General features: G+C 43.3%; 1 protein-coding gene across 11 annotated transcripts in view; it reads right to left on the bottom strand.

Moving 5' to 3' along the window:
- Positions 1 to 15,374, bottom strand: part of TTLL6 (tubulin tyrosine ligase like 6) — a 58,994-nt gene that overhangs the window by 14,385 nt on the left and 29,235 nt on the right. For all 11 annotated transcript variants that reach the window (XR_008310314.1, XM_053264941.1, XM_053264935.1 and 8 more), the window contains 5 exons: positions 15,115 to 15,200; positions 11,154 to 11,379; positions 7,796 to 7,977; positions 5,701 to 5,889; positions 1,615 to 1,771 (listed from right to left, as the gene is read on the bottom strand). Coding sequence is in view for 10 of the 11 variants with exons in the window: in XM_053264941.1 (XP_053120916.1) it covers positions 1,615 to 1,771; positions 5,701 to 5,889; positions 7,796 to 7,977; positions 11,154 to 11,379; positions 15,115 to 15,200 (840 nt within the window). In the remaining variant the exon portion in view is untranslated. The remainder of the gene's footprint in view (positions 1 to 1,614; positions 1,772 to 5,700; positions 5,890 to 7,795; positions 7,978 to 11,153; positions 11,380 to 15,114; positions 15,201 to 15,374) is intronic.

Raw genomic sequence — 15,374 nt, 5'->3', positions numbered from 1 at the left:
TAAGTAAGCTTCATGACTGAGCAGAGATTTGAACTCATGTCCCCTAGATCCATCATGCCCAACTCACTCCCATGTATGTAACGTTAATATTGGCTGACATCCAGACTAACAAAGTATGGGTATTACACATGAAACGCCCATACAGCTGATGGTTTTGCCTAATGCAGTACTGGCAATCATGTGTATGTGGAGTGGTTGAAGTTCAACAACCTCGCTTTCCCCCAGAAGCTCTCTGTGTCTCATGAAAATATGACCCCAAGGACCATGTAGCCATCAGGGACATTTTTTGGGGTGACACAGATCACTTTTAGGGGGAGGTTGTTGAAATTCACCCCCCTCTACAAGCACCAATGCTGCTTTAGTTATGAACTCAGCATCAGCACGTGCGGGAGGAGGGCCGGTCTTGTGGTAGCAAGCATGAATTGTCCCCTTTGCTAAGCAGGGCCCACCCTGGTTTACATTTGAATGGGAGACTACATGTGTGAGCACTGTGAGATATTCCCTTAGGTGCACAACTCAAATGGTGGGGGGAGGGCAAAGTAAATGTTCAGCACATTAATGATTACATTAAAATAATTATTAAATCTAAATGAAAGCAATTATTAATTACTCATTTAAAATATTAATGGAAGCAGTTATTAGTTAACCACAGCATGAAGAGAGAAGAGGAGCTGCTAGCAACTGTTCCTCCTCCCTGCCCCTCAAGCACTTTCAAAGTGCAATTTTGAAAGAGGGCTGACCCCCACCAGGGCCATGGGGCAAGGCAGCATTTTGTACCTCACATTAGGCACCACAAAGCTTTGGCCAACCCCTGGGGCCAGCAAAAAAGTCCCTGAGGGCCAGATCTGGCCCCGCGGGCCTTATGTGGTGAAGGCCTGCTCTAGGGGATGGGGCCGCTCTGGGAAGAGCACCTGCATGCATGCATGCAGAAGGTTCCAAGTTCCCTCCCTGGCTTCTCCAAGGGTTGAGAGACTCCTGTTTGCAACCTTGGAGAAGCCGCTGCCCATTTGTTTAGACAATATTGAGCTAGATGGACCAATAGTCTGACTCAGTATAAGGCAGCTTCCTCCGTTTCTATGTTCCACTTCTCACACAGCACCCATGCTTTGTTAGTCTGGACATCAGCCACTGTTTTACTGTTTTCTTATTATTTTATTGTCTTATGAAAGCTTTTAACTAAAGCGCAGCATATCTGTTAATCCGAATAAACAATTTGTACCTGAGTTTTTACCACATCAGCTATTCAGAATATTAATGGATATTGCTTTAAACCCTAGGGCTATAGAGGGAAGTCCTTTCTCTCTGTTGAGTCTTTCTGCAATTTACTTTCTTCCCTTTGCCAACATATCCCTTCTTTATTAAATTCTCTCTGTTTTTGTTGCCCTTTTTTGAGGTTTGTCTCCACTTTCTTTTGATGCTGGTCTGGGAGTTGCCCTCCTTTTCCCTTTGCTTAATCTAAGTCTGCTTGAGAATGGCATTTGAGATTTTGGGGGTCATTGTAATCAGTGTAGAGGAGCAGAATTAAGTGGGCTTCTCCATTGCCTTTCCTACTTCTCCAAAAATACAAATGTAGAGAAACAGTTCTCAGCTAAAATGTTTGTCTCTCTGTCATACCTGGGCAGGGACTCGCCCCACAACTGTTTTGTTCATCATCTTTTGCCTGCATATCTTTATCTTTTCTCCACCAGACTCTCCCTGCAGCTCAGCCTTCTTTTCTCTCAATAGAGATGCTTTTTGTTCCTGCTTGAGACGAATCTCTTGGAGCTGCTGCCTATTGATGACATTATGCAGAAGAGTTTGTAACAGACAGGATAATGTAGTATTCTATCCATCCATCCAACTTATATACCGCCCTTCCTGAAGTGCTTCACAGCAGTTTATATTAAAATCAAAAACACAGAATAAAATAATTAAAACCAAGAAACATTTAGACAGATTAAATCTCATTAAAATTAAAGTTAAAACTATATATAATTAAAACCCAGGCTTAAGAGATGGGTCTTTAAAGCTCTCCAGAAGGCCTCCAAGGAAGACAGTCCTCTTATATCCACAGGGAATGTGTTCCCCAACTAAGGGCAGCAACTGAGAAGGCCCGATTCCAGGTTGCCACCAGTTGTACCACCAAAGATAGATCCCTCCTGATGATCTTAGTGAACAGTGGAGATCTTGTAGAGAAAGATGCTCTCTCAGGTAACCCGTTCCTATGCCATTCATAAGTACTAATAAGGTAATGAGTAGTAATAAGGTAATAGTAATAAGTAGTATTAAGGTAATAATTCATAAGCAGTAATAAAGTAATGTAGCACTTTGTACTTTGCCCAGAAACATATTGGCAGCCAGTGCAACTGTTTAAGGGCAGGCATAATGTGTTCTCTCCAGGATACCCCAGAGACCAATCAGGCTGCCACATTTTGAACTAATTGAAGGTTCTGAACTATGTACATACAGCACATTGCAGAAGTCCAACCTGGGGGTTACCAGCTGGTGTACCACTGTTTTCAGGTCATTCTCCTCAAGGAATGGGCACAGCTATCAAATCAATCGCAGCTGGTAAAACGCACTCCTGGCCACAGCCTCATCCTCACACACCAGGGTGAGACCTGGATCCAAGAGCACTCCCAAGCTACAAACCAGTTCTTTTGTGGGGAGTGTAACCAGAACAGAAAATTCTAACCCTTCTTGCATATTATGACCCCCAACAATAAACACCTCCATATTGCTTGGATTTTAGAAAGGAAAGATTGTGCCATCAAGTTGGTGTCGACTCCTGGCGACCACAGAGCAATGTGGTTTTCTTGGTAGAATAAAAGAGTGGTTTACCATTGCTTTCCTCCCATTCAGTATGAGATTATGCCTTTGCTGTTGTCACTGAAGTGAGCATCTGCCTCCAGCACCTTCCTTCCTATATTGCTGCTTCCCAATATAGGTGACAACAAATATTTACTAGGCAGTCTGGAAAACACACCGGCAGGGATTCAAACTAACAGCTTCTTGCTCCCTAGACAATCTGCTTCCCCGCTACACCACTGCATCTGATTGCTTGGATTTAACTTCAGTTTATTATCCCTCATCCAGCCCATTACTGCCTGTAGGCAAGCATTTAAGGGGCTAATGCCAATTCCTGATATCGATGACAAGGATAAATAAATTTGGTCATCAGCATATTGAGGTGATATAAGGATGACCTCATATTGGTGAGGTCATCCTGAGGATGTGGACAAGCTGCTTTGAGGCAGTGCGGCCTGCCACTTGTTCTCTGGATCCTTGACCGACTTGGTTGCTTCTGTCTAGCAGGGAGATTGTGGAGGTGGCCTAGTTAATATCATAAATGCATCATTGAGGGAGGGCAGGGTGTCTCCTGGTCTGAAGGAGGCAATGGTTAAACTGCTCCTTAAGAAGCCTTCCCTGGACCCCTTAGCGATGGATAGTAACAGGCCAATCTCCAATCTCCCTTGGTTGGGCAAGATGATTGAGAGGGTGGTGGCTGATCAGCTCCAGGCAGTTTTGGAGGAAACTGATTATCTAGACCCATTGCAAACTGGCTTTAGAGCTGGCTATGGGTTTGAGACAGCCTTGGTTGGCCTGATGGATGACCTTACTGGGGAACTGACAGAGGGAGTGTGACTCCGTTGGTTCTCTTGGATCTCTCGGTGGCGTTCGATACCATTGACCATGGTATCCTTCTGGGTCACCTGGGGGAGCTGGGAGCTGCCCAAGTGTGCAATCAGCAACAATTTATTATGTAGTTGGTCTGTGGGGAGGCAGGTAGGAACCTGCCTCCCGCTCACCTTCCCTGCAGCCCAGGTAAGAGGTCATGAAAATGACCTTAGTGCCTTTGAAAGGCACAAAGCCTCAAGACTTGCCAAGAAAGATTTGAGAAAAGGTTTAAAAGAAGATAACTGGCTAAGAAAAGCTCAAAGCTGGGTGGCATTTTGTGAGGCTGAAGAAAATTCTGAGTCAGATCACCGGTCCAGTATTGTTGTAGCAGCTCCAAAGTTTCAAGTAAGGATCTTCCCTGACCCTTCCTGGAGGTTTTACACACATGGCTGTTAGTTCGAATCTCCTCTGGAATGGAGGGTGCAAGTCCACATGTCAGCTGGATTTACCCTGAAGTTGCTGTGGGCTATTAGGGACCAGTTCAGACACGACTCTGTTTTCCCCTAAATTATGGCTGCACAGTCTTACTTAGCCCAAATTATGTCTTGCATTAAAAATCCCCTCTATCTTCAGCAGCTATTTTTAAAAAAGGCTTCTGTTATCTAAAGCACCTCTGTGATGTGTGGAGGGGCCATTGCCAATAATCCAGCTTCTTTCCAAACTCGCCAATCTTCTGTTAAAGGAGTTTGACAGAATCTTTGCCCCCACTAGCTGCCTGTTCAAAGAGGCAGGGAAAGGGTTAGCTAAAGGAAAAGGGTTGCCCACCTAGCAGGTCCCCCTCCCATCACACTCCATCCCTCCAGAGCCTGCTGGTGCTTGCATGCTCTTGCTCTCGCCCCCATGCCTGGCTGAGAGGAGCGCAGCTTTCTGCAGAGGGGCGGGAGGATGGTGCAGGGGGACAAGCAGTCCTAGGAGGCGGTGGCGGCAGTAGCAGCAACCAGTGCATGATCTCCAGAGAGGGCAACATCTTGCTCCAGCCTCTGGCTTCTCCCAGGGAAACTCTGCCAGCATCTGGCAGGAGGAAGGGCGCCTCTCCACACTGGGCCATGGCTGAGCTGCAGTGCTGACGGAAACCTTATCTTCTGCCTGCTGAGCCTGGCCTGGATGAGGCTGCCTCCTGCTACTGGCCAGAGAGCCCCCCCCCCCCAGCCTCCCAGCTGCTCCTGCACCAGAGATACGGCCTTCTGTGTGGATGCCAAGATGATCCCCAAGAACCTGCCCAGAGATGTCATTTCCTTGTTAGTGGGGGAAGCTAATATTCCTTGAGGGGGCAGCTTTGGTCCTGAGACTTCCAGCTGCCAGTTCCTTGTTTTGGCCCCATTTTGGGGGCCAAAATTTTGCACCATCAGGTGTTGGGTGTTGAAACTTCTTGCCTCCCTCTTAAGTCAAAGCATGCATGAATGGGAATGAAAAATGTGGGCTTCTTATGCTGTTCTGAGGATACAACTGTCAAACTGACACCCCACCCCACCCCCAAAAAAGGAGAAGAAAAAGGTCTCCTGCCTCCTCCTCTGGGATGTGACTGGTTAGAGAAAAAACCCTGAGCAAGCAGTGGGAACACACAAAGGAGAAAGATCGCAGGGAACGCGGGGAGGAGCAAACGGATATGTGAATGCTTCATCTAATCCCCCAAATTAAACTGCCTCAAATCTTCTGCGAAATAGATTCACTCCTTGGATATCCTGCAGCATGAAGCCATGTCTGGATAACTCCCTGGAGATACCAGAGATTGAAACTGGGACCTGCATACAAGGCATGTGCTTTGAAACTGTGTAACTAGGACTGGCGCTGAGTTCATGGGATACCTGTTCAACTTGTACGTTTTATAAACAAATACAGCATTGAAAAGATACAGTAAGACATGAGGGTTCTGACCCCCAAATAAAACCAAACCAGTAAAGACGATCTTGAACTCAGGCAAGTGAAAGTTTAAAGAATGAATTCTTACTCAGCAGTGTTATTATGGCCTATGGCAAAGACAACAAACTGAATTTAACAGTAGTTAGTTTAACAGATAACTTGCTAAGGAATGCCCTTCCTTACCTGGCATATTCTTCACGTGCTCTGGAAGCCGCTGTTTCCTGGAAGATTGAATTATTGTGTTGGAAAAATTTGTCATATCTGTCTGAATCAAAACTGGGGTAAATTCGGCGGTAGCCTCCTATGTGTTTTTCCTCATAATTCTCAGCTTCCTGGACCCAATTAGCTTGGCAGTTCTTGTATTCCTTGGCCCTGATAAAAATCACCCAAGTAAAACCATTAATAGCCCCCAGAAACAATGCCCACAGTGGGATATCTTTCCTGTTTATTTTCATGCCGCCATTTCAGCCCTTAAACCTTATCTGTCTAGCTCTGCACACTGGGACAAACTTCTTCATGCAGCTTTTAAACAAGGTTCAAAGATATAATTACCACATACAGTATAAATAGTCTCATAGATATTTTGTTGTTTATTAACTAGATACAGAAAGCTCTAAACATGGCTCAGTCCTGCTCTGTTCTGCCCACCCCCATCCCCCAGGGAAAGAAAAGACCAGGAAGGAAAGATCCACCCTGCCAGGCCCCATTGCAAGATGGCTCAGCCCTCTTGTCCCTCCTTGCTTCCCTTACAAGAAAAGATACGCACGGAAGAAGGGGAAAAGATATTGCCCTGGCACAACTCTGACCTTCCTTTCATCCACCCTGTATGAGTGGAGACTTGAGCCCACAAACGCCACCTGGAAACTAAGTGGGAATCATGGTAGAGTTCATTTGTATTTTTTGTGTACATCCTTCAACTATATGCCCTTAATCTTTATACATTTGAGACTGCCAAAGACACTCATCTTGAACAAAGGATAACCAAGAGCTCTACATTTTTACAGTATGCTCATTTTGTTTACAGTTTATTCTGGGATATACTCAAACGTTTGAATACACAATTAATCACATACATGTTTCTGCAACAACTAGTTGCCTTTTGTGCTTAGCACACACTGCAGTGCGTACAGAAATGGTGACTTTCCTCTCACTCTATTCCCATTTTCTACTAAATCTTGTGAAGCTCGACTACATTTCCCAGAAAATTAGGACAGTAGAGAGTAGAGACAAAAAGGAACTCTAGTACAGAATTTATGCCCTGAATGCCTAAACAAATCCGACCCTACTGCGAAGACTAACATTATTATTAAGGACTACCCATGCTGGTTACTAAAACACTCTGGACTATTGCTGAATCTTCAAACTTCAGTTAAACCCTTACAGCTCTAATGTGCATTTTTTAAATTGAAGAAATCTTATATTATCCCCCCACTTATCCTGTTTTCAGTACATGCCACTAAATATAGTGGTTGTATTAAGATGGTGGTGGTGGAGGAATATGATGCAATTGCACAAACTCTGCATTATTTTAGGAATAAATAAATAAATGTAAACTCCTAAACCTGTGTTTCTGGGAGGAGAAATCACATATTTGTGGGACACAGAGTACCATGACCAAGAACGATAAAACGAAAACAAAATGAAACACGACAGATAGTGCTGGTCTGGCCACACCCTGTGAAATAAGTTTCCCTTCTAAGTGCATCAATTAATTCATTTGCATGTGCTCCCTTTTGAAAAAACTTAACTGGCTGTCTTTTAGTTGCTGTGTGCTTTTCTGCGTGTTACCTTCTGCTGAAATAAGATAATCAGCTCGTGAAGGCCGAAACTAGATGTTACGATATACATGCAGCTGCAGCCGAATATGGCAGCCAACCGTGCAGAGCTCAGTGGGGAAGGCACAATGTTGTAACATCAGGATATGGGTAAGTCAACCTTGAGGGTGTGGAGCGGACACACAAGATATGAAACTCCTTTCTCAGCAACAGCTGTGTGTATATCATCGTGCCCAGTTCTGTCCAAAGTTGCCAGATAATGTGTTCATTTAACCTTTATTAAGTTTAGCCTGCTTGTGAATTTCTCTTTTAAGACATCTGCAAAATGCTTATTTAAAGAGGGCTACTAAATGAATAGGAATAAATAATTCATCTTTTGAGTGCTCTGTATAAAAGCCAAGAAAGAGATGCAAATCCATCACACTTAAAACATCTTTCTTGCAGGTGGTTTATAAATTCTAGTCTACATAGTCATAGTAGCAGAAGGACTGAAGAGCTCCCACCTGGTTTCCCTATTACGGCATTGCTTGAGGAGCCTTTCCTTCCCTCGCCGTCTCTCTTCTTCCAAGACTTTCCGTTTATCGCAAGCTCCCAAGTTGACCAGAACCAAAGTGTCATACAGGAGTTGGTCTTTTACTTCTTTGTCCAGCCACGAATCGGTACTGAAACTTGGAGAATGGTTCACCTGAAACAATAGGAATCAAATATGTTTGAAGCTGCTTTTTGGCCTTTTGGCTGAGATGAGAGTAGACATTATCTATGTAGTCAACCTGTTCTTATCAGTTTTAATCTGCTACAATTTGAAATACAGAGCAAACTTTCCAGGGAGAAGAAGATTGTGGGGAGATCAGAGACAGGGAAAGTGAACTGAATCCCAAATTTAAAAATTCCAGAGTTGAAAAGCTGTGCAGTGACTGTACGGGCTTGCAGCGGGTACATTCCCCCCCACCCCACAACTATTAGCAACAACCATAGTATACAATTGCTACACATAGAGGCACTCAGTGGCTGACCCTAAAGTATGACTCTGTGCTTTTAGTGACACACCAAAACTCAAGTCTAAGCATCTTCCTGAAACATAAAAATTGCTTGCTTGCTATACAGTATTTTTATCCCATACATCCTCCAAGTAGCTCAGGGAAGCTTGTAAGATCTTCCTTTTTGGTCTTGGCTTTGTATGACTTAAATCAGGTGCTCACTGAGGATTTCTTAGCTGTGATTTCAACTCTGTTTGGCTCTTGTAGGGGTTTTATCTTATTTAGAACGTTTTAGTAGTATTACAGAAGTAACTGCTAAGCAGATTTTGCAATTAGATTTTGATGGCTAGAGCTAGACAGTTATGGCATAATGTAAGTTTAATAGAGAAGACCGGGGCCTAGAGATGTGTTTGGATAAAATATTTATCATAGGCAGATTATTACAAAATCAAGATTTATGCAGATGGCTTTAAAAACTACATGAAAACATAAAGTATCCATGGAAACTTAATCAAACAGGAAAACTTAAATACTAATTATGGATTTGTCCTTTATTTACTGAAATAAGAGATAAATGATCATATCTGAAGAACACACATTTTTGTTAATGGTAAGGCTGGCGGGGGGGAAGTCACACGTGATGGACGGTGAATGATGTACTACACTAAATGCACAATACTGAATGGAGACATTTACTGTTATGCATAAGAATACAGAAATATAATTAGATGAACAGGAATTGTTTTGACATTTCTAATTGTATCAATAGATCATTTTGTATCTATTTCTGCCCTTAGCTTGGAGGCTGGGGTGAGCAAGGTGGAGACCACAGGATGGATGGCAGAATTTAAATACTGGTTAAGACTCAAATTTTGCCCAGGTGGGTTGGCCCCCCTAGTTTTAGAGGACCAGACCCACTCTAAGTGGTTATTAAAACTGAAGAGAAAACTTCTTATGTTTGGACTCTTCTCTGAATTCTTAATTGCTAAGGGATAAAAACAGGCCATTAGAATAAGCACATCTTGGATGCTGAAATGAAGGAGAGATGTAAACTTCCCAACTGCATTAAGAACTGGTGGGTTACCCCTCCTCAATCCTCAGCAAGTTAGCTTTATAATGTGATTGCCCAACACATTAGAGAGCTTTTGCCTTGGCTCGTTTCAACGTTTTTCCATTGGCATGGTTGGAGGGCAGATATTAAAAAGGTACCTTATCATTTGCACAGGTGTCCCTATGATTCAGAGAAAGTAGAAAATGTGGCACATATTTTACTTCACTGCACTTTTTGCAGCACTTCACGCAGTAAATTGATTTTACCCCTTTTAATGGGTTTGCTGGAAAGATCTATGGAATTTTATGAAACATATATTTTTGCTGATAATAATGTATTCCTTACTTCCTGTGTTGCCAAATTTTGCGCTATTGTGTATAAAATTTGCCAAGTAATGGTTAAGGCTCCCTCAATTGGTTAAATAATGATGTTCACCTTACTAGGTGAACTTTTCTTATCTAAATGGGATTAATGTGATAGATTGATTGTACCGGCTGTAGGCTGTTATGAACTGTAATTGCTGTTAATTGTATCTGGTCAAGTACCGTAAAAGAGATCTATCTATCTAGCCTTTCTTTTTAAAAAATAAATAAATAAGACTATATATAATATTGTACAGATGCATTTATGTATTTGAAGTTTGTTTTGTTTGTTTTGTGTACTTTTATTTGGTCATGCACTTTCTATTAGATGAAGGCCATTTAATAAAACAATAAATTCAGTGCAATACCGCATATTTTAATGGGTATTTTGCTGGCTTTATTTTACTGCTTTCTAATATTGATACGAACCTGATCCCTTAAGCATGGGGCAATTAGAACACTAAAAAAATAAGAACACACACACAAAAATTAGAAGCTTCCACAATGTCACTGCAATGAATAAGCAACAGTTTTAATGTAAAGAAATGGACATATTTTTTCACACACTGCATAATCATTCAGCGTCACAGGACATAACAGCTGGCATCCTGACTAACATTGTGCGTGAAAAAGTTCCACACATACAATGTGGGAGGGAAATTTTGCCGATTGTTCTTTCCTTCTGCAGACCACTGTGCTTACAAAAAATATATCCTCGAAAGTGTTGTGATCCTCAGTGACATATTTTCTGGAGATTCAGTGAGTTGCAAAAGGAAGAGGAGATCGCGGGGGGGGGGGATTGCCCCTCCCCCATTGCAAATGTAGAATTTCCATGTGTGCAAAATTAGTGTGGATGTCAGCCTATGAGAATAACCAGCTTAAACAGCTTGAATTAAATAAATTTATCAAATCTAAGTTCATTAATGGCAACCAGTTATGACAACCAAAAGTACAACTTTTATTTCCAGAGCCATGACATTACTCTGATTACCAAATAGTGTGGATTAACAAGAGATTATGGCTATCACCATCATGGCCTGATTGCAAACTTCTCTGTACAGTCTTCCTGGCTGTTATTGGACTAGATAAACCATTGATGAACTAGATAAACTAGATGAACTAGATAAACCATTGCTGTGACCCAGCTTGTCTATTTTCATCTTCTTAATCCTCCTGGAATATGCATTTATGCAACCAACTGACTGCCTTCCAAATGAGGACAAGAGTATGTTTGATTTTTATTTTTATTTTTTACATTCCCTGTAGTGTAACGCCCTCTACTGGGCATCCATATAACTGGAAAAGTTGCCATGGGGCGCACATTAGTGAAACAAGCAACAGAAGGGGAGGCGGTCAGGGTGAGTTTACAGAGCAGTCTGGGAATAACAGTTTCTTAACCCCATAAAGGAAGGAAAGAGAAAAAGAGGAGACCAGTTTCTGAACCAAAGAAAGAGGCTTTGTAGGAACATACCTCAAGCAACCATGGTTTGAGTTTGCGATCCAGTAAAATATCAAATCCCAGAATTTCAAAGCAAGCAGTCCACATAGTGTGATTGGGGAAGCAAGTGAGATAGTTATGCTTGATGACAGGATGGGCTGATATCAGGGTTTTAATAACAACATCTTCAATGTCCTTCCATATCTGGTCTGTCTCATAGCCGCTTTGCTCCATGTGCTTATTAAATGTGGACAGCTTCCTTAAAAAAGCGGGGGAGGAGGAGACAGATAGGCTTGCTGTTTGTTTGTTTGTTTGTTTAATGTATTCATTCAAACTCAAACTGGCATACAGATACAACTTTAAAACAAACTTTATAATACAACACTGCCATAAAAAGCAAGATTGACTACAGTCAACACAAATAACAAAACCAGTAGTTAAAAAAAAAAGCATCTAAAAACCCATTAGAGTGAGAAGACTCTGCACAAGAAACATGTTTTAAGTTCTTTTTTAAAATGGTGAGTGAGGGGCTCATTTGGGTTGCCCTAGGAAAGGAGTTCTGTAGCTGTGGGATGCCCACCAAGAAGGTTCTGCCCCTGGTACAGGGACAAATGGACCTCTGCTAATGGCAGGCCAGAAGTTAGGCCCTCAATATATGGGCAGGTTGATAAGGGAAGAGGCAGTCCTTAAGGCAACTTGGACCCAAGTTGTAAAGGGTCAAAATGGTTAAAATCTTCACTTTGAACTGGACACAGAAACAAACTGGTAGATAACAGAGTTGTAGCAGAATAGGAGTTACAAGCTCCTAACCCCGCTAAATGCTCCCAAATTGTTTTCTATGGCAGTAAATTGAAGGTAAGTAAGGTGGTAAGTTATACTTTTTTTCACATGCTGCATTAAGCGCAGAGATCTTCGTTTAGGGCTGCACCTGAACTCAAATAGTACGTGTCCATTGCCAAATCTTTTGACTTCACATAAATTATTTGTATTTACAGTCACTAACACAGATGGAAATCCCCACCATACCCAGAAGTGTGGGTAAACAAAGAGCAGGAAGACCCATTTTCTGTCATCCTTCAATCATCGAGCTCATGGACACATATAGGAATAGAAGTGGGGTTAACGGGTTTTGAGGAGAGATTCCCCAAGAACAAAAAGCCACTTCATTAGTCAAACCCACAGCCTGAGTTCTAAAGGAGAGAGATTGACTGGACAGAATAAAAGGAAGCCCTAGGGAAGATGGCTAGCCCACAGGAAAATAGGGAATGACCTGTTATTGTTATGCTTGTTATTGTTATTAAAATATGTATATACTATACAAACACACACACACCAGGAGAGAGGGCATGCCCTCAACTCCTGCCTGTGGCTTCCAGCAGCATCTGGTGGGTCACTGTGCGAAACAGGATGCTGGGCTACATGGGCCTTGGGCCTGATCCAGCAGGGCTGTTCTTATGTGTGTGTGTGTGTATATATATATATATATAGAGAGAGAGAGAGAGAGAGAGAGAGAGAGAGAAGAGTAAGTATATATCAAAATATGTATATACTATTACTGTTATTCTTGTTAATGTTATTAAAATATGTATATACCACTTTTAAACAAAAACGTTCTCAAAGGGATTTACATAGCAAAAAGAAAGAAAATGGTTCCCTCTCACAAAAGTGCTCATAATCTAAAGAAAAGCACAAAGAAAACGTCAGTGATAGTGACTGGAGAAATGCTGTTCTTGATTAGATGGGGCAGTTGATCTCTGTGCTAAAAATGAGAGCCACCGCTTTAAAAGGTGCCTCTTTGCCCAGTTAGTCCCTACTAACTATGGGAAGGACTTCCCATCTCTCACTAACATTGGCATAATGGAGTAGTAAGAGACATGGGGTGTGAGTGAATTCCCATTTCTAAAACGACATAGGAACATAGGAAGCTGCCATATACTGAGTCAGACCATCAGTCCATCTAGCTAAGTATTGTCTTCACAGACTGGCGGCGGCTTCTCCAAGGTTGCAGGCAGGAATCTCTCTCAGCCGTATCTTGGAGTGGCCAGGGAAGGAACTTGAAACCTTCTGCTCTTCCCAGAGCAGCTCCATCCCCTGAGGGGAATATCTTACAGTGATCACATGTGGTCTCCCATTCAGATCTAACCAGGGTAGACCCTGCTTAGCTAAGGGGACAAGTCATGCTTGCTACCACAAGACCAGCTCTCCTCTCCTCAACACCACAGAGAAGAGGTGTTAAGGAGGGGAGGCTTTTTAGTAGGGATGTGCACGAAGTTTCTTCGGCACCGGCGGGGGTAGTCCTTTAAGGGCGGGGGAGGGTGCACTTACCCCTCCCGCCGCATATCCCACGCCGGCGCTCTGTCACTGTTAATTCCCTCCTGCCGCCCCGTTTCTGTCATCGGCCGGAAGTGGCCAGAAGAAGCAAGCGCGCATGCGCCCGTTGCGGGCGTGCACGCACCCGTCTGCCGTGCGGGTGCACCTTCCCCCGCCCTTAAAGGACTACCCCCGCCGGTGCCGAAGCACTGAAACGGCCCCCGGAGCCGAAACGTAATGGCCTCCGAAATGTTTTGGGCACAAGCCTACTTTTTAGTTTAGAAAAAAGATGACTGTGGGGAGACATGATAGAGATCTATAAAATCATGCACAGTGTGGAGAAAGTGGATAGAGAGAAATTCTTCTCCCTCTCACATAACACTAGAACCAGGGATCATCCCATGAAATTGATTGCCGGGAAATCTAGGACCAACAGACGGAAGTACTTTTTCACACAACGCATAATCAACTTGTGGAATTCTCTGCCACAAGATGTGGTGACAGCCAACAACCTGGATGGCTTTAAGAACGGTTTGGATAACTTAATGGAGGAGAGGTCTATCAATGGCTACTAGTCGGAGGGCTATAGGCCACCTCCAGCCTCAAAGGCAGGATGTCTCTGAGTACCAGTTGCAGGGGAGTAACAGCAGGAGAGAGGGCATGCCTGTGGCTTCCAGCGGCATCTGGTGGGCCACTGTGCGAAACAGGAAGCTGGACTAGACGGGCCTTGGGCCTGGTCCAGCAGGGCTGTTCTTATGTTCTTAAGAGAGCCATGAAGCCCTCACAACCACTGGGATGCCACAAAAGGGTTGTATGGGATTCAGAATAGAACTGGAAGATTCATGGAGAAGCAATCACCTTTTCTTTGATACAAACGTTACCTAAAAAGGTTTCAAAGCTGAGCTTCAACCTCTCTGTCTCTTTCTTCTAGGTCGGGGACTAATAGCCAGAAATATGAATACTGTAAAGTCAGAGAGTGAGCAGATGGTGATCAGGGAGCAAAACCAGGGCACTGACAGTAGCTTCTTGGCCTTGGAGGCATAAGAACATCTGCTGTAGTGACTCCTCCTACTTGTTTATTGATTTGCCACATTGCAGGCCCCATTTTGGACAGCAGCGCAGCACTGCAGGAGTGAGGCGAAGCTGCTGCTATCTGATGCATTTACCCGGAAAGCACAACATGCAAAGTGAAAATACTCAAAGCAAACCAAGTCTTTGCCGCAGTGGGCAGAACACTGCGGAAGAGCAGCAGCCAACAGACTAATAAGGTGCTAGTGATCAAATAGAAAGCTAAGGAGATCTGGGGGGGGGGGGGCGGAACTGAGGCTGCAATAATTAGATTGAACTGACCGTACCATGCAAGATTTAGAGAGGTGGCTAATTACACTCACCGAAAACAATAAAACAGAGGGCGGCAATCCAGCAATTCCATTTGCAACAAATTCATTTGTATTTCCTTTAGGGGGGGATAAATCCAAGCTCCTCTCGCCTGCTCCAGGCCCCCTGCTGTTACTCATCTGAGCTTTTAAAATGATTTATTTCACCTAATGACAGAGAATCTGCCACGTGCCAGCTGAATTTAGAGAAATGTTTCCTAAACACGTATGAAATGGCCATAAAGATTCATGAGAGCAGGCCCACCAGCGTCCCCCCAGCTGTGATTATTTTGGAAAACATTCTGTACCTCTTGCTACCAGAGTCTTCGTCTCGTACAAAATTAGCACTGTGCTTGTTAATTGAATAATTAGTCAGGTGCATACAGACGTCGTCCTGTAAATAATTAAACAAACAAGCAGGTTATGAGGCTAGAGAGATTTCAGCATTCCTTATGCTCTTTTTTCAGGATTGGTGAAGGCGGTGGGGGGGGGGCGGGGGGAGGAAAAGAAGCACCTATACCTTATGAAGAGCCTCTATACATTGGATGGCATTTCAGACCTATGAGTC

Source organism: Hemicordylus capensis, chromosome 6, assembly GCF_027244095.1.
Source record: "Hemicordylus capensis ecotype Gifberg chromosome 6, rHemCap1.1.pri, whole genome shotgun sequence".
Taxonomy (NCBI): domain Eukaryota; kingdom Metazoa; phylum Chordata; class Lepidosauria; order Squamata; family Cordylidae; genus Hemicordylus; species Hemicordylus capensis.
This window is presented reverse-complemented; position numbering and strand designations above follow the sequence as displayed.